Source organism: Cucurbita maxima, unplaced genomic scaffold, assembly GCF_002738345.1.
Source record: "Cucurbita maxima cultivar Rimu unplaced genomic scaffold, Cmax_1.0 Cma_Scf00043, whole genome shotgun sequence".
NCBI classification, from domain to species: Eukaryota; Viridiplantae; Streptophyta; class Magnoliopsida; order Cucurbitales; family Cucurbitaceae; genus Cucurbita; species Cucurbita maxima.
The window spans coordinates 1041261-1068272 of NW_019272059.1; the positions used below are offsets into that span (position 1 = coordinate 1041261).

Here is a 27012-nt window from a genome sequence, read left to right on the forward strand (position 1 = left end):
AAAAGCTTTAAAGTGCTGAGTTAATGGCTGTTGTTGTAAAAAATGGTATCGAAAGTTCTATGAGGTCTCGGTGTCGTGTTGAAAATGTTTTAAAGCAAGTTGATAACTAGTAGAGGACTAGATAACTAGTAGAGGACTATTCAGAATATTATGTCGATAAGATACTAATTACAATCCAAGTATTTCTAAACGGGACAAAATTTTGTGCCATTTTTTTGGACTTTTCAACATCCTTGCATGTTCGTTTCTACATGTAAACACTATAAATAATACAACTATAAGCTAACAATACAAAATCTTGTAGCATCCAAATTCACTGCAGACAATCTCTTCCAATAACAACTAATTAATTGATCGGTAATTAAATTAGTCGATCAAATAACTCAAAACTCAAGATATGAGGCCAAAGGGACTCATCAGACATCGATTTTCTGCATCAAATCAAAACTACCGGTTCCCATCTTTACTGGCAAACCAAGACAGATTCTAGCAGATGGAGTTTCCAAGGTGTCTACTTCCCCATGGTATGCAGCTTGAACAATGAACCTTGCAGCCGTCTCAAAAGTCATTCGACTGAAAGGAGATATCGAGTCGGCTATGCCTCCTAATCGATTCATTGGTCGGTACCCACCAGAATGAGTCATATAATCAGCAATTAGAGTTAGATGTCTAATATTGACTGATATCCCATATGAACTGAAAATGTTTCGAATTTCTCTTATTATTGTTTCCCTAGCAGCTTCCACTCCATATGTTTGTAGCATGGCATGAATGTCATTGGAATATATATATCTAGCATCAAGCTCATCTTGTAACTCCCAGAGCGTTTTAAAGTCGACTCCAGTCGTCTGCAATGCAGGAACTTTTTCCTTTTCTTCTGGTTTGATATTCTTTCTTACCTTAATATCATTCCCGTGGTATATTACCTGACCTTCCTTGCAAGTAATTTGTTGACAGCGGATGATTTTGCCAGAGCTTTGGATAGACACCTTCTGGGCCGTTCTCTGAGCAATCTGATTTCACAGGCCAGAAAGGAAGTTCATAAAGTGATCAGTGGATAAATAAAAAACTCACAATGTATTATGAGAAACAGATTTACACCAACAATTTTCTAGACTATCGAATGAGCATAGAAGAATTACATCCACCCTAAGAGTAACTACAGGAATATGTGTGCTATTGCTCGTCAATAGTTTTAGCGCGCGCAGGTTTGAATTTGGAAGTATAATGTTCTCAGGACAACTGCAATATGGGTCCGGTGTGTAAGTAGAACCTATAAGAGATTGTCTAGCTAAAGGTTTTGAACCTATTAATTTGGATTCGTCTATCAAATATCTCTCAAAGACACCTCTCCAATACGGTGATAGATACCAAGGACCCATGGTTTTTCTTTAAGCTAGAGTCTAAAGCAGCACAAGGCTCCACCTCAAAGAGATTGAAGAGGCATTGTTCGTACTAACACGTGCAAGAGGTTAAGAAGAGTTGTTCAACAGAAATGGGGAATGACATGCAAACTTTCAAAGGCACCAAGTGAATTGGCCTTCACTCAGATAATTTAACTAATATATTCTAGATTATTTTGGCATCTTGTCATAGACGCTTACATACTTGCCTATTATGAACCAAACAGAATAAATTAACAAAAGGAAAAGAGCCAACAAAAATACTGAAACATATCAAACTGATTAAACAGATTACTTCCTACAAATACATAAGTGCTAACATAAGGAACAAAAAAACCAGATCCAGATGAAAATAGACGAGTGTGAGAAAGTACCTGCGTCAGTAAAATATGAGGTTCATTGGTAAACTTAAAATGGACTTCAAAATGATTTCCCTTCGCTGCCACAAAAATTGCTCTATCATAGTCCTTTCTGGAGAATTCTGATTTAGCTTTCTTCTTTTTGTTTGATGTTTTGGTTGTTTTCCCTTTCGAATTGGACTTTGAGACATCTATTATCACAGTCTGATCCTCAGATGTAGCGTCTTTAACAATTTCCATCGTATCATCATTGGTTATATCAGCCTCATCACCTTGATCAACTTCACTTTCAAATCCTGCTGATGGTTCTTTCACATTGAGTTCCTCTTCCGAATCATCTTCATAATCCATCTCATCAGTAGTTCGAAGTTTTTGTTTCTTCATGTCAAAACCAAGATCTTCAGCAACATCTAAGTCATTGCCAACATCATCATCATCATCATTTTCTTCACGTTGTGAGCTACTTACTTTATCGCTTTCACTCAAACCCTTTGATTGTGAGTCAGGCACAAAATTTTTTATACCACTAATTCGTGATAGTAAGAGCATTTCATTTTGGATTGAATCTTCCAACTCCCTAACGAACACAAATTCCAAAATTTCTTCCAAATCTTCTGAAGATACATGAGCATGCTGTGGATTACTTTCAAGTGGGTAAAATCTTATTTCAAGCTTATAAATACTACATATCTCTCGCTTCCGTTGCGAAAATGGCACAACAGTTACTTCCATACTTTCTATTATGTCAGCTACTGTAATTTTCTTCAACTTATTAGCAAGACACTTTGCATCATCCCTGTCATATAACAGTCAATTTTTATGGTTCAGAATAATATTGACCAACATGTTATAATTTGTACTTGTATACTCTCCTTTATGTCAAGTAACCAATTGTAAGGTTAGTTTGACCTACAAAATCACCAAGTTAACTTGTGTCCGCAAATTCACATACATTGCAATCTATAAATTTCTCTCCGCCATGGTTCAATAAGTTTCAAGCTTTACCTTTATTTCTTTTTCTTTTTCTTTTTTTTTAAATGGAAACAGTATAAAAAAAATACTAATGTAATTGTGGCCGAAGTGACTATGTAGACTGAGAATATTAACTCTATGGATACAACATATACACTAGTAATAACGAGATTAGATAAATAACCATGTAGCAATGAATCAAGAAACAGTAATTTTAACTTACATTGAGTAGCCCTCTCGCAATGGGCATGTCATAATTGGTGTCTTAATATCTTGTGAAGCAGTCATCAAAATCTCTTGAAGGCGGGGAATTCCAAGAGTCACATTCATCTCACCACGCCCAGCATGATGAAATGTGTTCAACCTAAGACACATTTCATTTCAACAACAAAAGAGAATGATAGTGAAATCAGCCACTATATAGTCAATCTAACGGGATAATAATTCCTCTTTTTTAAAAAAGAGTGAGAAGGTGACTTTTTTTCCTGAACTTTTGTTAAGTATACTCGCTTATCAGCCAACTGATTTCTAACCAAAACAGCCAGGGAAAACTAAGTTCATTCTTATCCAAGTATCAACACTAATTACGATGACTTATTCCTAATATATTAAGAAAAGCTTAAACTGAAGTCTTATTCGAAGAGAAATAACATGATTAAAGCCTGAAAGTAAGAAACAGGGTGGGGGGTCTTACGTCATTTGTGTTGATGGCTCTCCGATAGACTGAGCAGCGAGTACACCAACTGGTTCTCCAGGCTGTGCAAGACTTGACAGGTACTTATTCTCCAGCAGCCGGATAAAGTCATCTTTTTGTCCCAGACCAGGAGCCTTATCCTTCGCAAAGGAATTATATATGACTTCTGCTTTCTCTTGAAGAACTGAAGGCAGCTCATTGATGTATTGATTAAAGCTGTCAGGCTGATGATGACTTTTTTGGTAGATCATTTCGCAGTTCTGAAATAAAAATAGGTATGATCTAATCATTCAGAAAACACACAAACAATGAATAAAAAGCTCTATTAAGCATCCAGATTTTGAAGGTTACAAGTTCTTACAGCTGCAAGTGCTTCAAATTTTATAATAAAGGCATTTTTATGGACATCTACACCATCCTCGCCATAACGAAATTGAATAATGGAGCCATCTGCATCACGAACAGTATGATCGTAACCAACTTTTAGAGACTCCAGATTTTTAATAAGGCATCTTTGTAGATATCCACTCCGAGATGTCTTAACTGCTGTATCAACCAACCTATGAGAAGAAAAAAAAAAACTCATTGTTTATATGTCAATAAGATGTCAAGTAAATACTGATGAAAAAAGTTCTTGTATGTTGCTCCTTAACCAATAGAACAATCTATCTAAAAGCCATGAAGGGGGGCAAAAAAGAGGAACAGATAAAAGTAACTGAACGTGATATGGCCAAATTTGCAGTTTTAAGGATCTAACGTAACCAATTTCATTTGCATGGTATATTCTATTTAAAAATCATTAGTTCACTAATCAAGACCAGAATTGTATTTTTTATTCGTTAATTTCCCCTGTTATGGTATACTTTTGGCTTAATAATTCATTGTAACCATAATCTTATGAGTTACATATATATTAAGGAGTATAATTATGAACGCAGGAAACATGATGAATGTACTGCAATTTTCATCACTCCTCATTTATCCTTGAACAGCAGATTATAATGCAGATCAAGTATGCTTCCATAAAGGGGTTTTCTCACCTTGCTGTCCTTCAATGATGCTTAAAGATTATTAAAGTTCAGAAACCTCTTAGACGCAAAATTGAAATATCATAACCTGTTGGACAACTTTTAAACTTCTTCTAGTTTCTGGTCAGTGAACAAGATCAAATCTTGAACTGGAATGATTATAGGGAATCCAAACTTAACTTTAATTTTCAAATAGATAGGACGAGGTTCAATGCAGAAATATGATGCATAAACCAATTAACTCTTGGGAAGAAAAAACACAAATAGCTACGTCTGATTATGCCAAATCACACATAACATTCGTCAGGATTAACTTAAGTCAGAAGAAGTTTAATTTACCCTTCACGGCCAGCCATACAATGGAAGTAGTATTCTTGAGGTCGAAGACCAGTAAGAAAGCGATCAACAATGAACCCTCCAGCTCGTGATGCCCAATCCCAAGGCGGAAAGCAGGGTAATGTTTTTCCTGACACCATTCTAGGAACTCGTTTGCCTTCTAACTGCTGCTGGCCTAAATGTGAAGATATTTGTTGAAAATTTGCCTGTTCAAAGCAAGACAAATTAGAAAATATGGAAAAATCTCAAAACAGAGTAAAATTGTGATTGAGCATTGATTCAAATTTCCATCCGCATACACGTAAATGCAACAAATAAAAGAAAAATGCATTTACACTGCATCAACAAGTCGAAACAAGTTCAAGAAAGATCGTCAATTATGTCAAAAAAGATGGAATACAACGACAGGAGATCAGCATATACTTTTGTCTTCATTTGTTTCAAGGTTTCTTAGTTTTGTACTTTCATAGCCACATTTCATTTTCTTAGTACAAAGAATACCACTATCCTCAATTTTATCATGTTAAGGGAAACTAAAACATCATAGTTGCATCAGACAACAAGCAATCAACAGGAAAGAGAAAAAATTAAACCATTATTCGCTACAGGAAAAAATGACTCATGAAGCCTACATTTTGAACTCTAATTTTATATAAGCTTCTAATAACTTGCTAAATACTTACACCAACTCTTCTCTCTTCTTTTCCTTTTTATTTAAAAAAGAAAAAACAACAGCTACAATACCAACTACTACCTTAACTACTCGAAAGTAGCCACTTGGCAACCAAACAAACAAAAAACATCTGAGCTATTAAAATCAATAAGAGAGAATAACATTGCAGGGATTTGAATACATAAAACACATGACCTCTAATTCTGTTAGCATATTAATCTACCACAAGATCAAAATGTTTAAGCTAATAGATATATCAAATCTTATATTCTTAAGAATGCCGTACATAGAAAAACATTGCTCTACCACAAGATCAAAATGGAAGTTTTCTTCCCTTTAAAACTTCTTTCCTTACACCTAAAGCAAAGAGAAAGAAGCTTTAAACGGAAGAAAAGTTTTAAAAAAAGGAAGAAGACAGAAAAATAACACCACTGTGGAAGAAGCATTGTATTGGCAACAAATACCTAGATACTCAGAATTGCAAAGAAACCTACCGTACCACCTTTAGCCCCAGAAGTCGTCATCAGAGAAATGCAGTTGTTTACAGAGGGTTTTAGCAAGCCCTCAGACAACAAATCTTTGAGGACCTTAGAGTTACCAGTCCTTTCATTAAGTTGGCTGGTCATTTTTCTATCCAATGATGTTAATGCTGGCTCTCCATTATTGGAAATAGTTTTTTCAATATTCAACTGCAGTGCCATTGGATCTGCAAATCAAACATATCAAGTCCCAAATCCATCAAACTGAGAAAGTCCGAAGTAATAACAAATAGATTCCACACCAACAGTCAGGGCCATAATAAAAATATTTGTCATGGCAGGCTGAATCATGGAAAGTGTTTTGAGATGCAATTGTCAGGCCTCACATAAAGCTCATTTATGCTTGTCATTTCAAATCATTCTCTGGATATGTATCTACGTTAGTTGTTCTTCCTCGTAGGTCAAGATTTTAATCAGAGTATGTACGAGTAAATACCATATCCAAAGAAAATTTAAGGCATTTTTATGGAAGCTTAGTCATTGGAGAATCAATACAGCAGATCATCTTCAATGGAGAATCCTTAATTTCTTTAGCACAATAGTATTGAAACCTTAATTTGGAAGGCTTTGCATGGAGCATGATTATGCCTGTAAATATTTTATCTTTTATCATAGATTTTTGTGGGGAACCCTTTCAAAAGCGATAAGAAAACACTATGGTTTGCACTTAACTGTTCCTTTTTTTTTGGTCTCTATGGTGTGAAAGGAGTGGGTGGACTATAAATAACAATCATTCATTATTTAATTTGCCCTTTACTGGTGTGAATGCTCACACCCTTTTAAAAAATATAGTCGTTCTACAGTAATTTATTGCAATCCACCAATGGTAGTTGGGAGGCTTTATCTTCTCTTTTGTACACTTCATTCATCAATGAAATTTTTATGCTTCTTTCTATTAGAAAAAACACTTAATGCATCAAGCACTAATAGTGAACAGGAAAATACCTAATTTTTCTCCATCTTTAACCTTAAGAAATCCAAGATGCACCTGTTCACCGATATTCTCGCAGATTTGGAGTTGCTTCTCTCTCTCCTTGTCCATACATTGTATCAACAAAAGATCATCTACTCCACATGTGAACCCATGCATCTAAGAAATGAAAGATGAATGTACAAGTATTGTCAATGCCAACTTGTAAGATGAAAACTAGCTTGTGTTATTTTATATAAAGAGGGAGAGTAAACTTGAAATAGTACACCATCACCTGAAGATAAACAGTGAACAAACGACTCATTACAGAAAGCAAGACGCCAGCAGTATTTGAACCATAAAGCTCCTGCACTGTATGCACTAAGCCATAGTCACCAAATTGAGCCTTGTCTATGACACCACGCACCAATTCATTTTTAAATATTAGTAAGCTATCGTCATCTAAACGCTCTGCCTTCAATTTATCAAATTTTGAGTAATCATCTTTTTTAGAGTTCCCTTCATCAGGAACTTCTCCTTTTCCCAACTTAATTCCATTCCAAGTTCTTTTTCTCTTCGATTTATCACCATCGGCCACTTTGACTTTGGAAGAATTATTTCCCGTATGTCTGCACTTAAAAAAACCACGTGGAATTTTCACATCTTTTTCTACACAAAATGGTGGGGCCCCTCTAGTGATATGGTCCAATAAGGCTGTGACAACCTGTAAACCAAAAAAAAAAAACAAAAACGATTACGGTATCAGAAGTTAACCCATGAGGCCTGTGAACTCTTCACAAAACAACAAATTTCTATTCAAATCCAGGAGAAGTGCAAAGAAAAGCAAGCAAACAACGATAGTTTTCTAATATGAACTCATTTTAGAAACCTTGAGTGGGTTAACATTACTTACTCAAGCTCAAGTATCATAGCAAACATCTCAACAAAACACAAATCCTCTGATTACTAAAGTAGCACATGCCTACGAACTCCTAATATTTATTCTGTTTTTTTTTTCTTTTTGCATGATAAGATATATTTCCGTGTCTGCAACATTAATATGCAAGTATCTTATTTTCTAGAAAAGATCCCAAAACCTGTTTTCCTGTCCAAAGAGGCTCTGGTTTCCATACGGCAGGAAGAACAGGTAGCATCTCAGATTCAAAATCTAAAATGAAAATCTTCTGCCCAGGTTTCTCTGAAGAAGCACATGGTCTGGATGTTGAAATGCCAGAACTATAGAGAAGCTGGCTAAACTCATCAAATTTTAAGAAAGTATCCTTCTTCGTGAGAAGCACAGCACTTATAATGTGGTCCTGAAGAATATATGCAAATTAGGTGGTTAATCACCTATATATATCAATGACATCAGAGAGTATATGAAGAAATAAGCTCAGGGTTTTAGAAATTTACTTGGTACCTGAATTAATGCTCTGATTGGTTCACCACTGGTGGGTTTCACATATTGGTTATTTGCATTCACAATGTTGTAAGCTTCAGCACGAGAAATTTCATCTTGAGGAAAATGAACGTTCATTTCATCACCATCAAAATCAGCATTATACGTGCTGTAATTAGAGAACAATAAATTTTCAGTGGCACGTGCTCTCATTGAAAATAACACAAAATGTTGTACAAGTTTATACAAATTATAAATAATGATACCTGCAATTTGCATAGTGCATTCGAATAGTCTTCTCTCCTTTTAAGACACGAACAACATGAGCCATAATACTAGGCTTGTGAAGTGTAGGCTGTCGGGGAAAAAGAAACAAAGACTCAAACACATGAAAAAATAGGATATAAATAGACATCCTAATGTTAGAACTAAAAGCCAATTTACACCATCTCTATTTTATGTAAATCATCAATGACGGGGAGTGCGCAGAGGGGTCCATGTGATGCTCGGTCCCTTGTTAGGTTCAACACTTCCTTTGAACCTCAGTGTTGAAGGCCTTTTATAATTATCCGTTTGGTCTTATTTTGATTGATTAGAGTCTCTTTCTTTAGTGGGATTCCCTTTTGTGAGCTTGGTTTTTCTGTTGCCCTTGTATTATTTCTTTTTTCTTTTTCTTTTTTTTTTTTCTTTTTTACCAATGAATTTCGATACGTCAACAATGCAAAAAAAGGGACTCCAATCCATAACAATAGGACCTAACAGGTGATTGGAAAAACAAGGAGACCACGCCCAGATTAAGGAATTAAACCTAGCTAATTACTAAACTTCCTCCCCAGCTCTATCCTAACCCCTAAAAATTTTTTAACTCCCTACAAGCCAAAGACCCAAACTATAGCAACGAAGCCAACTTTCCACAAAAAAGAATCAATACTTACTTCAACCTTACATCTCTCAACCACTAAGGAAGCTTATTTCAGGCTCATCATGTAAGCTATATCAATACGTAACAATAAAAAAATTGCAAGAAACAAGACAGCATGAAACTTAGCAACATTTTTCTGAACTAGCTAAACTAAAACTGGGATTCTGGATAAGGGGAGGAAGTAAGTTGAAAACCAACCCAAAACGACCTGGATGAGGGTAAGTATTCCTTAGAAAATAAAGTTCTTTATCAAAGAAAAAGACACTTTTGGGTTTTTTCTAAAATGGGATTCCAAAAAGACATGCACTTTGGATCACGGCCTAGAGGGAGCCCAAGGTAAGAGAACGGAACCTAACTGATTTCACACCCCCACAAGAGAAGCCCAATTACCCGACTTCATTGGGTCACAATTCATACCGATGGTCAATCTCCTACCTTTGTTCATCTCAAGGCAATAAACCACTCATATTAAGAAAGAGTTTTCCTTACCCAGGTAAAAGAAAATTGTGTCATCCGCAAACGAAGATGTTAGAGGTGTAGATTTTGTCCCAGGAAACCCTCAATAATCCTCCTCCACTAAAATTAATATATCCCTACTCACTTGGAAACACATTTTAACAAAGTAATCAGCAACCAACTATAACAATAATGACAAAAAAAGGCATAAATTTAAGTTCAAGTCTTATAGATAAAGTAGTACAGATGTAAAAGAATTATGTCAAATAAAACCAAAGTCTACCTGTCGATTTACAAGAACAATATCTCCATCTTCCAAATGGCGATTCACAATTTTCCCTTCAAATTCATAATCATCACTTCCTTGATCGACAACCACTCCACGAGAGGAAGGTAATTTCCTTGAGATAGAAATGCGTGATTTCCGACTTGGCTTCAAGTTCAACTTAACTGTAGCTAACTTATCAATGTAATGTGTGGCTCCTGGATGGGTTTCAGGACCATTAATTATAGCATTTCGTAACTTTTGAACATTCCAAGCAGTCACTCTCTGGAAAAAGTAACAACAAAAAGGAACAAATAAAACACGATCAGGTCAGGGATAAAAGCCACTTTTTCCTACTGTATTCAATAAGAAACGCAAACCTAAAAGAACAAGTACAAAAAAAAAAAAAAAAAAAAAAAAAAAAAAAAAAAAAAAAAAAAAATGATGAAGACTACTCTCAGAAAAGAAAAATAAGATTAAAATATTGTTTCAATAAATAACCAATTAACACTAGTTAGTCTAATCAACATGTTGTGGCTTAAAACAAAAACCAGTACATACCACATACAAATAAAGAAGACAATCAATATTACTACAAGTAGAATACTTGTTTAGATTAGAATACCTCCGGATAGGTCAATCTCAATGCAAAATAAGGTGGAATTCCAATCTCATTAACTGCTAAGTAGGGATCTGGTGAAATGACAGATCGGCACGCAAAGTTAACCCTCTTTCCCATCATCTTCTGACGAAACATGCCTTCCTTCTTCTCCAATAACTGACATATTCCCACAGAAACATCTTTTTGACCTGGACCTGCCGTCAAGAAAGCATGGCCCCACCATTCAATAGGCAGTTCCATGATTTGTGTATAACATTCATGGCAGTACTAGACTATCAAAAATAGCAAACATGCTACTACAAGGTTACAATTAGAGGCAAAATGCAACACAATAATTTTGCGACCATGGTAAGGCAGAACTTTTCAATTAGTGGCACAAATACCAGATGACTTGTGCATTAATTATTCTACAAAGGTGGTTTTTGTTTAGATATCTCACAGTAACAAAGCCCTAAAAAAGGTGTAAGAAGACTCCCTCATTGGAAATTTTAAAAAAAAAACAAAAGAAAAAGGTAATTAAGAAAATCAATAGAAACAAGCCAGCAAGACAAATTGAAAGAAAATTGAGTCCCCTACTTCCGCATTGCATATAAATTGAAGGCCATTTAGAAACTTTGACATTGGATAAACATGCTTACCAGATGCAGTTTTGCTATCAAACAAAACATTGATAGATTGTTGAAGATCCATCCATAGCCTGACTATCTTTGAGTGTTCTGATTTGTTAGCATGAGCATTTCCTAATGATATATTGGACTGTAGCACCTTGTTCAGTAACACAGTTTGAGGATGCTCCATTATCTGAGAACACAATTAAGCAGCGACTCTTTATGAAAACATGTACAAAAGACCACATAAATTGTTACAGTCATAGCTAGATTAGTTAGATCTTGAGTTAGGAAAAAAAAAAGGTTGCAGTTTAAAATGCAAGGGATAGGTACTATTACAGAAGTAGAACATACAAGGACTCACGACCCCAATTTCCAAACCAGTTAAATAAACGACTGTTTTCAACAACATTCTTTACTCTATTAGTCAGGTGGAAATGCAAAAGCTAGCAATCAAAGGCATTATTCTTTTAAAATATAATTGTCAAACTCTTTTATTTTTTTCTCAATGAAAGTTTGGTCCTTTATCAAAAAATTATACGTAACGGTCAAATAATGTTTCAGAGGGGAGGCCAAAAAAAAGTGTCACAGCAGTTAACAAGAAACTCATTCAACAGCTTTGATTTTTAGTTTCCATCTACTACGTTTAATTCATTTCCATGCATCAACTTATGTGGTTCCTATGAGAATTTAATTCATTTCCATGCATCAATTTAAGTGGTTCCAAACAGAAAAGGGATGAGCAAGCATGTGACCATCATTCATCAAAACCCTTGGTCTTTAGTCATAAACAGAGAAAGAGAGAGAGAGAGAAAGAGAAGGAGGGAGGGAGAAGATACTTACAGAATCGCCTCCTTTTGCAGGGGGGCGGAACTTAATTGGAGGGACTAGAACAGCCTCTAAGAAAAACATGGAGTGGCCTGCTTTATTTCCATATCCCTGATGCTGAATATCACTAATAAACGAACAGAGCATAGCTTCATTTTTCCACAAACGCTTCAAAATATGCTTAACCTATTATAAAAATACAAATTATTATTGTTATTTGAAGAAAAGAAGGGAAAAAATTATCTGCTATTACAAAATAAACTGGCAGTATGTACCTCAGACGGCAACAAATGGACTGTGGAGAAATTCTTTGGCACAAAAATTTCAGGAGAAACTTCCTCAGAATCTTCTACAGAGGCCTTGGTTGCAGTGTCATCAAATACATCTACTTCCGACATATTGATAACAGTAGTTTGCGGAACCGTATTCTCTTCCTCAATTGAGGATATTCCTTCAGCCCCACTACTCACACTCGCAGGCTTGCATCCTCTAATAGCATTGGCCCTCTTGTGGGCTCCTGGCAAGCCAGTCTGCGTCCATCATGAAAAAGAACCAAAATCAAATCCCTGAAACTTGTATATATGCCCATGACCTGATAGTAAAGCTATAAATGTAATATCACATCTGAATTAGAAATGGGCATGTAAGAAGAAATACCATGTGAAGCCAACCAAAAGTTGGTCTAGTAATCTTAGGATTTTTGGCACCACAATTTTTGCACTCTCTCTGTTTGGGCTTCAAAAATTTATTCACAGCAGATATGGCCTCAGAAAATTGAAGAGAGGTCCATTTTTTTGGTTGCATATTCTGCATTTCATTGCTATGCTTTGAATCTGAAGACTCAGTTAGCAATTCTGAATCCAACTCTTTCGCCTTAACAACATCACCATTTAAAATAAGCTCCAGTTGAGATGCACATTTTTCAACCTAAAGTCAAGAATTAAATTGGCAGGTATTATTTATGTATAGAAGACAGAAGAGTGTATGAAACTAAAGAATTCTACCTAAAAACATCCTTCGATTATAGTAAGTTTACCTGGGATCCGCCAGCCCGAAAATGGTGGCACGAGAAACAAGTGCGTTGTAGAAGATTATGGAGAATAATAAATAGCAAGGGATTATACACTGGAGAAACAAGGTCAATGTGACCACAATGACCGGGGCAGTAGAAAGGCCTTTGTCCGCAAGATTTGCAACTACATAAACCAAATACCAACCAAATAAAACATTATAGAAACAGAGAACAAGTAAATATAACTTTAGATTACAAGACAAGTTCAAAACTGTAGATGAAAAAGATGTCACCAAATAGCTCTCCGATTGCAATGAATTTAAAAGGGAAGATATAGCAAAAACTCCAGTAGTATCCAGAGGCTAATAAGAAGGTTAAATACTCCAAATCTGCCAAATTTCAAAACTTCCCCAAAATCTCCTCTTTCGACCATTCTATTTCAAGCCAAATTTACCCATCACAACAGAGACAATAGGTGATGTACATAACGTGAAGGCTGAAGCAAAACAATTAAGACAATATTTTCTGAGCCTATAACCTACGAACAGGAAGATTCACAGAATAAACTCATAGCTGGAGCCAACTACGTAAACGTTCATCAACAAGCACAACATGAAATATTGGATGGCACGAGACAAATATTAAACTTCTGAAAGAAAAGTAAACAAGAATCCAAGGTACTCACAGTGTTGTCTCATCTAAAGAACCCATGGCTGGATCATAAAGTCCGCCAGCTACGGGCCTGCCCATAGCATCTAACAATATGGGTGCAGTAACTTTTACAGCACTGAGTTTGCGAACCTCGTCTTCAGTCATGAAGCTGAAGGCAACCGCCTTTACTGACTCGGACGCACCCTGCAACAAATTGTCACCATTAAAAAAACTACGCTACTCTTCAACATCCTACCACACCCCAAAGCTAAAATTTCCAACATAAAAAGTGGTCTACAACTAGAAATTGTCTTCACTTCATGCAGTAGAAGCTTAGAACAATTAAACATTAGATACAATGAAGATAAGCTCAAAACCATCTCCGTGTTTTACTATACTCGCATCCTCTCGCAACAAACAATAACATGAAAGCGAACACTCGGAAACACACAAAAGCAGAAGGAAACAGATATTGAGAGAAACGGGCATTAGTACCTCTGTGGTCTGAGCCATGGCAGTGACAATCTATTCCAACTACTCAGTTTCAACAGTTGGCGTGCGCGAGAGACGGAAGAGAAACAACAGAGGTTTAAAGCACATTCACCGATCGAGATTTTTTACCCTGCGTGTGTGAACTGAAGAAGAAATAACTTTTTTTAAAACTGATTCCAAAAGGAAACAATATTTCTTTTACACTGATTTCGGGCAATTCTTTAGCATCAGCCTATAGCGGCGGCGTGAGTGAAGCTTTTACGATGGCGACCTGGAAACGGCGAGTGAAAAAAAAAACGTCAGCAGCGAATAGTTGTAGCGAAGAGTAGAGGAAAGATCGAATGACAAAAGACGTACTAGACGACGGAGAGGGCTTAGTGGCGACGACGGCGGGTTGCAACAAAGGATGTCTCTTATCGATGGCGGCGGCGGCGGGCGCGAAGATGGTTACTGAGAAAAAGGAGAGGGAAAGGGAAGAGAAGACGATAACGCGGAAGACGCAGTTGGACGGCGCAATGCAAACGGCTATGGAATTATATTAGTTCTTAAAGGAACCTTATTTCTAAATTTGTTTTTCCTTTTAATATATTATTAAAATTGATAAGATTATATCTCAACCAATTAGGTTTTTAAATTTTTCTTTTCTTTACCAAATTTGTTTTAGTTTAGGATTGAAGCTCAAATATTTATAAACTCTTCTAATTTTTCCAAATTTAATTACATATTTAACCTAATTTTCTTTAGGAAGATTTTATTCCAATTGGTATATCAAACGTCAAAATGTAATGCTATTTCGTGATCTTATATAGAAGCTAAATATCGTATTATGACCTCGACTACTTGCGAAATTGTTCAATTACGCAGCTACTTGCAGATATATACGTTTATTTACATCATCCTACTCTGATATCGTGATAATTAGAGTACTATTAAGATAGTATGTGATTTAGTTTTTCGTGAGCAAATCAAGCATGTTGAGGTCTATCTCTATCGTGATAATTAGAGTACTATTGAAATAGTAGGTGATTTAGTTTTCCGTGAGCAAACCAACCATATTGAAGTCATCTCAACTTGACACTGTCTCATTACAAATGGTTGATATGTTACCGAAGCACTCTTTTTCACATATTAGTTGACTAAACAGCTATACTCGAATGGACCGAATAATTATTATGTTTCGTCAAAAGTTTTCAAACAACTCTCTTCTCATTCCCTCATGTGCTCTGTTTCCCATCATCATTATTTTAACTACATATATATAACCCCTCGAGAACAAAAAGAAATCCTCAAACTTGCACTTCCAACCTAATTCATGGAACAAAACAGGGTTAAGGTATGATTCCGGTGGAATGGTCCTCTTGGAAATCCCAAATGGAATTGGGAAAACTTAGATCATCTTCGTAGTTATGAACATAATCATAAACTTCAAAGTTTCCAATTTGATGATGATGGTGGTGATGAAGATCTTCAATATTGGCATGCACGTCCATTATGGAATCCCAGTTAAAGCTTTTGTCACTAAGTACTTCAAGTTCATCGCTATAATGATCTTTCAAATTATTATTAGATGATTCTGATCCCAAAAAACAGCCTCCATTCCCTTCCTCTCCTTCTGATGATTCAATCACTTTCTCCTCTTCTCCTTTCATAATCCCAAGTTGTTGTAGAAACTCGTTTAGATCAATTTGTGGTTTCTCTTCCACGGCTCTTATTGTCGCTGTCGTCGTCGTCGTCACCTCCTTGTCTTCCACCGGTGCTTCATCGTCCTTCTCTCCCTCTGTTTCTCTCTTGTCTTCAACTTTCTTGTATAGAGAAAGAGAGGTCATGAAAGTTAAAATTTAAATAAAAACAAGCATTTCATATACAAAGTGAAATTCCAATACCTTGGAAGGAGAGAGAAAGCCACGAGAGGTTTGAAGCTGCTGAAGCCTCTGATGAATGAGATGAACACTAGGCTGAGCATTGAGATTAAGCATGAAACCGGCAGGGCGATGATGAGGAAACATAGAAATGAAGTTTTTAGAAGGAACCCATTTGAAGATATTAGATTTAGCAGCACTAGAATTTGGCTGCAAGTGGGGAAGATTGAGATAAGCATCAGGGCCATAGAGTCTAGTGGCAGCTTGATCATAAGCCATGGCGGCCTCTTCAGCAGTGGCGAAGGAGCCCAGCCAGAGCCTGGTGCGCTTCTTGGGCTCGCGGATCTCAGCCACCCACTTGCCCCAAGTCCGCTGCCGGACGCCGCGGTACTCGCAGGAGGCGTTGAGAGGGCCGCCTTTGCCTCGGGAAGGGCCTTTCTTCCATGGCTTAAGAAGTGGAGAATGGGATTTTTTGTCTCTGCTGCCGCTATCCATTTTGGTTATGGAGAGTAAGCGAAGAAGATGAGTGTGGGAATGAAGGTGGTGAAAGAGAGCGGAGGGATATGTAGAAGAGGAAATCAAATGAAATGGGAGTGGGGGTATTAATGTTGTCACGTTCGAAGATGGCCATATTATATAGTTTTTGGACCGTTGTGTTGTGTGTATGTATCTATGTGGTTTGTGATTTCAAAAACTATGTTACATTATACTCACGTACTTTTTATAAACTTTCATAATTGATGTTCACATTCTATCTAATGGTATGGATTAATGGATGTTAATCGGTATCATATCATCTTTTGGGTTAAATTATGACCATCCAAATTTTAAGGTTAAAGACTACGTTTGGCACCATTTTGACTCTCGTAAACATTGCAATACTTTCCTACATTTGGCACCCTGCATTAATCACTTATAAAACAGATCATTTTTACTAAAAACACTTTCGTATGCATGACAAATTAAGGAATAGGGACAAGATTTGAAACATAGAAGATGATAAGAGAAGTGAAATTGATGACAGAAACAAACAAAAAGAGAGAGGAACGGTAGAATGAGGAGGTAAAAGGAAATTAAATGAAGTGTGAGAGTAGTGTTGTTCATAGGATTCTATATTGGAGAGATCTAAGTGAGTTGAAGAAGAGTGAGTGACAAGTGAAGAGTGAAGAGAGAAAGTCACCTCAGTTCATTTTTGCAGTTCACGGGCTCTTCTTTTTCACATGTTTTTGTGCCATGATTCTCGAGTCTCTGCCCTTCATCTTTATCCCATGTTCATGCTTCCTAAGGAGCTTGAATTGTTGATGCAGTGGAGTCATCTTCTTCTCATCCCAACCTAAGAAACACGTGTCATCCACATCTGATTAATGGTTTCAATCTCAAATCATTACTCATATAACGCCAAATATCATAATGCATCTAAAATATGCTTACTTACAAGCACATCCTACCCTCTATTAAGTTCAAAAACTATGCAATATACCCCTAACTACTAGGATAAATTACGATGGTACAAGACCGTTTACCACATTGTTCCGACCTTCTCAAGTAATTTCTCCTATAAGTCATATGACAACTTGCTCACTTGAATGAAGGAGCATCAGCCAGATTATCGCTTCTTTGATGCGAGATGCCCCATAGATGAAACATGTGAATTTTTATCCCACTAATTTATTATTATTCTATTCAGGCTTATACATTATTTCATACTTTTTTCTACGGAAGACAATTTCATTTATGAGTAAAATTTACCAGAGGGATGTATAATCCATGATGTTTATAAAACACCTTCCCAATATCTACCGTTTACACCAAGATATAAAGCCATGATGAGATTTTTCCATAATAGGGCTTTTACGTTCTTGTAAGGGTGGTACGTTAAGGCAATATCTAAAAAATCACCATTATTCACAACTTGAAAAATTCACAATTAGCCTAAACCAAAACAGGAATGGAGGGTAATAGCAAATAGAAACTAACTACTCAGAAGTATGAAGAAACTAACTGATGATATTTCCGTCGAAATCTTATGGAATATCTAGAAATGATAGACTGATCATTGTCATCATCATCAGAATATTTTTCTCCTATATTTATAGCATAAGAAGGTTCCTCTTCCTTGTCATCAGTTTGATACTGTAAACCTTCTTGCATAGCCGCTGCTTCAACTGGCCCTTGATCTTCGTGGAGAGTATCATAAATGTCATGTTCCTCTGTGGCTTCCAGACCATCTTTCAGTTCTGCAACATTTCCTTGACACTCTTGGTTCACCAAATCATCGCCGTCTTTCTCTCCAGATAAAACATCAGGCGCAACTCTCGAAGAACTTGCCTCGTTTTCTCGGTGATTGGAATCAGGAATATGCAATGGCTTTGACAGCTCTATTATTCGCTCAATATCTGTAACTGTCGCGGATCGATGGTTAACAGCTTCCTTTACATGTTCTCCATCTCGAGTTACTTGATTGTCTTGATTTTCCAAGTGTTCTTCACTAAGTTTAGCAGCATCCTCAACTCTAGCATTTCGTGAAGGATCAAGATCTTTTTGTTGCAATGCCTCTTGAATAACTATTGAGTGATGTCCCAAACAAGTACGAAAAAATGTAGCAATATTTTTCTTTGCCAATGCAGCATTCTTCTTAGCTTCAAGGTATTCTGATATAGCAAGTGAGCATAAGCAGAATGGACAACTAAAACCGCCTTCACCATGCATCCTAGCTGAGGAATCCAAGCACTTATCATGAACCACCAAAGGACAATGACTAACATTACAGGACAATAACTGACCACCTTCATTACATTTCACACAAACGCTCCCCTCAGCTAATAGAAAAGAATCACAATCTGTCATACATTGAGAACTAATAAATTCTTTCTTTCTCGCTGCAATCGTTCGAATATGGTATCCATCACTATCACTTAACATATCTTTCTCTTTCTCATCGGGATTCATGTCAACATCAATATCGGGAGCAACAGTCTTCGGCAGAAATCCACAATGAGACATTGTGTTCATTTCATTTACATGATTATCAGCCCCGAAGTCATGCTCGGAATCACCGGTGATGATATCATGCAGGTTGCCTTCAACAGGAGAATTATTAGGTGCTTTTTGTTCAACTGGCAGTTCATTTCCATCTTTTGATTTCTCCAAACTAATAACTTCATCCATCTCAACATCTTGTGAAGGTCGCAACTTAGTATAACAAGGAGTACTTGATTCAACCTGATGCAATTCATCAGTAGCAGTATACTGTCCTGACTTCTTTGACCCAAAATGCTCCTCCTCTACAAGTTTGTCTTCCACCGAAGTCATCTGATGATCAATATCATCTCTCTCTTGTGGCACAACTCTTTCAGGGGAAGCTTCAAACACATCAGCTCCATGTGAAGAAGCCACTACATGTCCTGAATGCAAAGTATGTGCATCAAGCCCCTTACGCCTCTTAGCATTCACGTAACCATCATTACAACCAAGTAACTGCCTTGCCTCATCTTCAGATGTTAAATCAACAATACTCCTTTTAGATGGTAACAAACTAGAAGTAGATGGGTCTGCCACAGACAGTCTTCTTCTTTCTTTCTCAAGCAATACAGGGCTTCCTCTGCCTTTTTCTTTTTGAGCTTGAGGATCAGAAGAGCTAGTATCTAGTCTCCTGCAGCGCTCGTTAAGATCGCCATTATTCAGAAAAATCCTATCCTTTTTTACGGGCATCAACCCACTCTTCTGCATTAAGAAATCAGCATATGGATGTGTACCATCAAGAATTGAATCTTGCAGCTGTACAAAAAAGAAACAAAACAACAACTTCTCAAATGGCCATACATTCGAAAAAGGATGGGAGCAAATAAAGTAGAGAGTAGAGACAAGTCATGAATTGTTTTCACCTGAAGCAATGTACACCGCATGGATGCTCTTTTCTGTGCGATAAAGGGACTAACATCCCATTTTGACATATCTGGTTCAGCCACTCTTAAGGCAGATTTTGAAGTCTAACAACAACAGCAAAAAAACAAAATTCTATGTCAATGCATACCCATTTCTTGAAAGCCAGAATGTATCTATCTGATATGGAGATAATCAGGCTCAGTTCGCTTCCTAAACACAGTGCACTATAGGGCTAGGAAATCAGAAATCTACAACAAAATTTTGAAGAAGTATTACCTCCTTACATACGCGTTTAAGAACATCTTCACAGCACTCAGATGAATCGAACATAACTTTTGATTGTTCAGCAGGAGGGCCATTTTCTCCACCGTAATTTAAAGGGCCAAACAAACCCTCCAAGCATCTCAAAGCAATCATTTCCCCGGCGTTCTTTCTTGTAACCTCAGGAAATTCTTTACCCTCATCAATTACATCTGTAAAAAGATAGAACGCTGAGTTATACAATAATAATTTGACCCTAAAGGATCTAAAGAATTGACAGTGAGTACCACGTAATAGAGAGTGTTTCACTTCCTTGAAACTTGCAAGGGCTTCGACGGTCCAACGCCAAGCAAGAGCTGAACTTGAAGCAGATTCATGTTCATTCTCCATCGGAAATCAAGGCACAAAACGCACGAATTCAACAAAGCAACCGCATTCTCAGTATTTCCGAATGAAGCTTTGAAGTATGAGGGGTCTATTCAACAAAATCAGCACAATTTAACACAGAATCCAAAGCTAATGTCACACGGAAGAGATCAACAAGCAATAAACACGATCATTTAGGGTTTCCTGCCATCACAGCGAACCGTCGAAGAATCAAAAAGGAAAGATTTACAACGATCATTCAATAGCTCGATGTAGAGGGAATTGGAAGAAGATACGAGGATTCCGAAGAAGTGGATGGTATCGGCGAAGAACATCGAAAAGATCTCGAAGAAGAATGAAGTTAAACCATTGTCTTTGTTTCGCTAGAACCCAAAAGGGTATTTTTACCATGATTTTTACTTTTCTAAAAGAATAAAAATAAATGCCCTTTTAACCTCTTAATTTTATTTGAGCTGAGTTATACATTTACATATTGATTTTAAAGCTTTTAATATATATAATATGTCTTAATTAATTTCTAACCTATGAAAATCCAATAAAAATTGATTGATTTGATCAACTTCTCAGGTCTAATAAAATCCTAAATTTCATATATTATTTATAGTGAGTTTGTAAATTTATAAAAGAAAACGTTCAATAAGTTCAAGTACATGTTGGATAGTAAATGGTCCGTTTACATAAAATTATTAAACACTTTTTAAAGTCCAAGGAACCAAACAATACCATCTTTAGAATTTAAAACTAAACTTTTATTTAATAGAAAATTATTCCAAAAAAATTGAAGATCGATGTTAAAATTGAAGATCGATGTTGGATAAAACTAAAATTACAATTGTGACTAAAATGTGGAGTATAATGACAATAAGATACGACAAGACCCGCTTTATAAGTCTATTAATTTTCACTATTTTTTAGAAGTTTTATATAACCAACATAATTTGATCATTAGTTTCAAGATTTACTTGAAATATGAAAATGAAATTTGAAAGCATCTATTTCCGATTACACAAAGATTTGAGCACATGAATTTTATCTCCATAGATTATTTAAATAATACATCAAAAAACTGATCCTTCAAACAGATCAACATCAATTGATTATGATGTGACCATTACACAAAACTCCCATAACCTAATCATTCCATTCAGATAATCTACAAAAGATAAAGAATCCATTATCTTATCTTCACGACTCAGAATCAAGTTCCTTCTCCACACAAGTGTTCAATCAATCCTACAGTGGATAAACAGTGGGAATTGCTTGGTTAAGTTAATGAATGAGGTGATGGATTAAGATGTGAATGTGATATGATGTTCATTACAATTAAACATGATGATGCTACTCACAACTGGGAATTTTGAGACATTTTTTTCTTTTTAATGGCAACCTAATAGGATCTAAATTTTTTCAAACAAAGAATAAAACCTACCTGTGTTCTAAATTGTCGACATTAACTAAGAGGTTGTCATAAAAATGGTCGCCTTCGAGTGAGGGTGATTAACTCCCCCCTTCGCCTTCTGAAGATGCATTTTTCCTTCCAATGCCCAACAACAAAAATAGAAAAAAAAGGCATGTTATACACCAAAATATAACTGTTGTTAACTACCTCCACCGACACAACTTCAGTTTTGTTGTGCGACGAGATGATCGAGCTGCACTTGCTCGAGCCATGCTCCTAATGCAGCATGGTCAACTGACTCCATTTGGGAGTTCATGTTAGAACTCTCACCTTCAGATACAAAATTATTGCCACCTGAGTTGGGATGAGCCTGCTTTTCTTTTATCTCAGTTGGAGATTCTTTTACAAGCGATTGAACCCATGATAAATCTGGTTCTTCTCCATTGTTCCCAAGCTCAAACGACGATGATTGCTTAAGTTTACCCATTTCATCTGCATTGACTGCCCAATCAGGTCTTCTGTTAGAAGGTCCCCATTTAGACCAAGAACTTGTAGGGGAACCAACAACAGAAGCAGAATTGGCACCTAGTTCACGCGAGCTGAGGCTGCCAAACGGTGGCTGTTTTTCTCTATGAGCTAACATGGACAAGCGAGAGCCCATGGGAGAGATCGGTTCCAGATTTCGTGGAGACATCCTCCCAGATGATTGAACCCCAAAGGAAGCCTGCAATAGAGGGTGATCAACATTTTTAGGAGAGAAATTTGTGTTGATTGGTGACAAAATATTTTGTTGCTGCTGAAATTGATTGATAACAGCTGATTTGTGTGTAGGGGAGAAAACAGCTGAAGCCAAAGCTTGATCGGAGTATCTGGGAGATAAACTCTCAGCAGAGAAGAGATCGTCAAGATTTGAAGGAGTCAGAGTCTTCAGCCGACCAGAACGGCTCAATGAGTTTGAACTTAATGGTGGCTGAGAAAGACAGTTCAAGTCATTAACGAGCTGCTGTTGTTGCATATCAAAATCGCTCAGATAATCAAAGTCCTCCGCAGGGATGTCTCTTGCACTCAAAGAAGATCTTAGGCGGCTGGATTGAATATTGCTTCCTGGAAGATGCAAGACAGGTACATTCGGTTGAGACCACGCCATGGATGAGTGAGACATGCCATTGGCAGAGGGAGACATTGGAGGAGTGAACGGTGATGGAGATATCATAGGGACTGAAGATGGAGAACCAGGTAGAAGGTTCATGACTGTATTATATTCCATAGCAGAAGCCCCGGAAGTTGCAGAGCCAGTTGAAACATACAGTGGTCGGAGTTCCTCAGTCCTGTGTGCAAAGAAGCAGACTCTCCTTGAGCAATTTGTGCCATCTTTGCAAAGTCGGGTCCGATATTGTGCTGGGTGCAGCCAGCACTCGAACACCCCGTGAGCATATTCGCACATATCTCCCCATCTGCAAGCACCCTTCCGAAAATCAGGACACGGTACGCAGCTATAATGAAACTTTCTTGGATCCCTCCTCCTGGCATTCTCTCCAGGGTGGACAAAGGGGCACTCAGTCCAATCATGAGAGTAAGCCCGTGAGCAGGGTCGAACCTTGAACGAATACATTCGAAATTCATCAGTTGAGTAAATACTGTTCTTGATGTCCGGAAGAGAAATATCAACAGGGTATTCTTTCTTCTCAGGTGGAGAAAACATAGGAAAATCATTTAGTTTCGACTTTGTTGGAGAAGAAACCAACTCTGATGCAGATGAGGGGGCATTCGGAGGAGATGAAGGGCGAGGAGAAAGCAAATTCCTTGCACCTTTTAAAACATCAAGATTTCCTTCACCAGACAAACCATATGTTCTAAGAAGCTCTGTAAGGATTGATTTAAACTCTGCATGCCTTGGGGGGGCAACAATCACATCAACGGGTCGATGTCCATTCCCATCAACCATACTAGAATCAGCACCAGCAGCTAAGAGCAGCTTCACAATCTCTACAGCATTTGCAGCCCCACCTGAGGCTGCACAATGAAGGGCAGTGCTTCTGTCAAGACCAACAGCGCGGTTTACATCAGCACAAGAAAGAGAAAGAATAAGCTTCAAAACCTCAATGCTTCCATAAGTAGCAGTAACCATTAAAGGAGTTCTCTGCTCATTAGTCATCTGTTTTGAGCCTCTCAATCGACCATACCACAAACCAATCTCATCAATACCAAAAGGGTCGCGTTCAATCGATCTCTTAAAGGCATCAATGTCATCATTTGCAGCAAGCTCAAGCAAACTGGAAAAGGCATCATCTGTTTCGACAGACAAGTTATTCATGGCTGAGCCCATGGACTTACACGGTCAAAAGAACAGAAGAAATTTCTTGAAGACGATATGGACTTAAGCTCTAAACCACAGAACATGCTTCCTTCATCAGGAGAATGCCAGCTGAACTCAGGAAACCATGCCAAGAAGGAAAAAAAAACAGGATAGGATTTTAGTAAACAAAAATATACAGAAAGAAGACAATATAAATAGTTATTCGCATAAAATATATGTGGCAAATGGGAACGAAATGAGAAAGAAGATAAGAACTTTACTCAGATTCAGCAGATTCTATGAGCACTAAAATACAGACAAATTCCTAGAATACGTTCCCACAGGTAAATTCAATTGAAAGAAAATGGAAAAACAATCTGCACATAAGTTAAATCTTCTTTTATCTTTTTTTTTTTTTTTTTTTTTGTGGGATTAAGAGGGAGATTACGAACAGGACGGTTAATTGCTTACATAATCATCCCAACCATCTTCTCTAATTCTTCACCCTAAATTAAAAACAATGAAAATAAAAATAACAAAAAATTTCTATATCACAATTATCTTTCATGAAGATCAACCTGAATTTAATTTCTGTAAATAAAAAATAACAAAGCAATCAACTAGTTTAGTTTCAACGTGGTGATTTAATCCGATCCATACGTCCCCAAACCAACAAGTAGACATTTTCTGGATTTTGTTCAACAAAAATACAATTTTTTAGGTGGAGAACCCCGAAATCATAACAGAAAAACAATAGTCAACAATAATTCAAATACATATATCTATATACATATATATGTATGTATGTATATAAACTACTTATAAATATTTACGACAACACAATAATACAATACAATTCTCAAGCTCCTCCAATTTCATGTGATCCAAAACAAAAATACAAACCAAACAGAAACTCGACGGCGAAACCAAAATAACGTGGATGAAATGCCAAGCTCAAACCAAAAAATACAATAAAATTTGAAAGAACAAAAGCACGGATCGATCATCAAGCATTACTCCACAAAATCAAACCTAACCCAAAATCCTAAAGTCACAAGAAAATGGCATAGACCAACAAATAGCGGCTAAAACCATTTGAAGGTGAATCAAAACATCTCTAAGCTTTCCATTTCGTTAGATTACAAGAACATCACAAATCAGAGCAAGAGAAAAAATAAAAAGAATAAGTCGGGATCGAAGAGAAGCGAAATCGTACCGAAATTTGGGGGAAAAAGGGAGTCAGTGAAGATTGAACGAGTGAGTGAGATCAATCCAGAGCTTCAAAGAGAGCATTTAACTGGAGAGAGTGAGAAACTGCGAGTAGAGAGAGCAAAGAAGAAGAGAGCGAAGAAGAAGAGAGCTTGTTCTTCCTCAACCCCCGATGTTTTTGCTTTCTCATGAGAAATAAAATAAATTATAATTTAAAATACCCTAAAAAAATGAAACTTTATTCATTATTATTTTAATTATTATTTTACTCGTTTCAGAAAACCGCCTATCCAATATCAGCAAAAGGGAATTTGGAGGGGAAAAAAAAAACAAAGCCCAAAGCGCAATGGGTTATATTCCTCTGGTCCTCACTCATATCCGAACAATTTTCTTTCACCCAACATTATCTTGCCACGTAAGAGTAAGCGTATTTTCGTCACTTCCTTCACGTGGGGGCTGCTGATTAGATTGGTTGGATCATGATATAATTGTGAGACTGCACAGACAGAAAAAGACACTCGATATCGTGTCAAATTTCAGGCAAATTCATCCTAAATTCACTCGACATGAAAGTTCAAGTAGACTGAGGCTAGAATCCAGTGCCACACGCTCACACTGAAATTATCCAGAGTATCTGACGACGTGGCAGAGACAAATCTTTTCTTTTTCTTTTCTTTTTCTGTTTTACATTCAATTTTATAGAAAATTTTAATATATAATTTTTTTTTTGAATATATACTCAATTTAGTTCAATATATCAAAATTGAGGGGATAAAACTTTATGTCAATTCTTGAAAGAAAAAAAAAAAAAAATAAGGAGGATTAAATTCGATTTATTTCGATACTTTTTCAACTTTTAAATATAGAAATTTGTTTCTCCATAATTTTTATTGGATGGTTCATATGGAACCGATTCTCCTCATAAAGTAGGAGAAAATAACCGTTCTTTTTTTTTTTTTAATAATACTATTTTTTAATTAAAAAATTAAATCAATTTCATTTAATGTCAAAATATAATTACATTACATTTTATTTACGTATTTGTATCCAATATTCGAATTTTTATGAGTTATTAAAATTTTACTCCCATGAAAAGACGCTCAAGACATTTGTCTTGCAACATTCATTGACGACACGACTTATGCATGTGTCGCTTAGTATGTTCTAAAATATATTTGATATGACACTATTATCGTAAAAACAGCGAGGGAGCATACTGACGACACGACTCGTGCATGTGCTTCTTAGTATGTTCTAAAATATATTTGATATGACATTCGTAATCATAAAAATAGCGAGGGATCATACATTAATACAAAACATCAATTTAGTGTAGATTAATTCTTTATTTATATAAGCTTGGTTAAATTTTAACCTAGAATCTTATTTCACAGACTCATCTAGTTCTATTAAGCTTGTCATTGATACCATTAATAACGTTCTTGCTTTTATCTTTGTTGTTCTTATCTTTATTTGAACGTTAGATGGACAATCCTGTCTGTAATTTTTAATGTGATAGATGATGCCAATTTGTATATAAATATATT

The 27012-nt window shown here is 36.5% G+C and overlaps 4 protein-coding genes across 7 annotated transcripts; all 4 read right to left on the reverse strand.

Moving 5' to 3' along the window:
- Positions 1–180: 180 nt before the first annotated feature.
- LOC111470054 (DNA-directed RNA polymerase I subunit 1) lies at positions 181–14677 on the reverse strand. Its single transcript, XM_023115527.1, has 22 exons — positions 14527–14677; positions 14173–14440; positions 13712–13881; positions 13051–13210; positions 12672–12941; positions 12290–12544; positions 12030–12200; positions 11217–11379; positions 10582–10772; positions 9975–10241; positions 8580–8668; positions 8335–8482; positions 8012–8230; positions 7210–7638; positions 6950–7094; positions 5960–6171; positions 4796–4998; positions 3790–3988; positions 3429–3688; positions 2958–3098; positions 1778–2558; positions 181–1013 (listed from the first exon to the last, which is right to left on the reverse strand). The coding sequence occupies exons 2-22, from the start codon at positions 14188–14190 to the stop codon at positions 417–419; spliced, it is 5088 nt and encodes a 1695-aa protein (XP_022971295.1). The 5' UTR covers positions 14191–14440; positions 14527–14677; the 3' UTR covers positions 181–416.
- A 521-nt stretch (positions 14678–15198) lies between these two features.
- LOC111470171 (dehydration-responsive element-binding protein 2F-like) lies at positions 15199–16935 on the reverse strand. The gene is made up of 2 exons (XM_023115688.1): positions 16053–16935; positions 15199–15971 (listed from the first exon to the last, which is right to left on the reverse strand). Exons 1-2 carry the CDS (start codon positions 16521–16523, stop codon positions 15498–15500), a joined length of 945 nt encoding a protein of 314 aa, XP_022971456.1. The 5' UTR covers positions 16524–16935; the 3' UTR covers positions 15199–15497.
- A 90-nt stretch (positions 16936–17025) lies between these two features.
- Positions 17026–20948, reverse strand: LOC111470170. Of its 2 annotated transcripts, none has more exons than XM_023115687.1 (5): positions 20462–20948; positions 20190–20386; positions 19913–20017; positions 18031–19805; positions 17026–17361 (listed from the first exon to the last, which is right to left on the reverse strand). In XM_023115687.1, exons 1-5 carry the CDS (start codon positions 20562–20564, stop codon positions 17352–17354), a joined length of 2190 nt encoding a protein of 729 aa, XP_022971455.1. In that variant the 5' UTR covers positions 20565–20948; the 3' UTR covers positions 17026–17351. The 2 variants fall into 2 exon arrangements, with proteins under 2 accessions (XP_022971455.1, XP_022971454.1); XM_023115686.1 differs by lacking the exon at positions 17026–17361 and having other exon boundaries at positions 17913–19805; positions 20462–20600; positions 20662–20948.
- A 626-nt stretch (positions 20949–21574) lies between these two features.
- On the reverse strand, positions 21575–25640 carry LOC111470148 (zinc finger CCCH domain-containing protein 30-like). Of its 3 annotated transcripts, XR_002714989.1 has the most exons (3): positions 25473–25640; positions 21991–24385; positions 21575–21794 (listed from the first exon to the last, which is right to left on the reverse strand). XR_002714989.1 is itself a non-coding variant. In XM_023115648.1 (2 exons), exon 2 carries the CDS (start codon positions 24284–24286, stop codon positions 22184–22186), a length of 2103 nt encoding a protein of 700 aa, XP_022971416.1. In that variant the 5' UTR covers positions 24287–24385; positions 25473–25640; the 3' UTR covers positions 21575–22183. The 3 variants fall into 3 exon arrangements, 2 of the variants coding, with proteins under 2 accessions (XP_022971416.1, XP_022971417.1); XM_023115648.1 differs by having other exon boundaries at positions 21575–24385; XM_023115649.1 differs by lacking the exon at positions 25473–25640 and having other exon boundaries at positions 21575–23973; positions 24059–24150.
- Positions 25641–27012: the final 1372 nt, after the last annotated feature.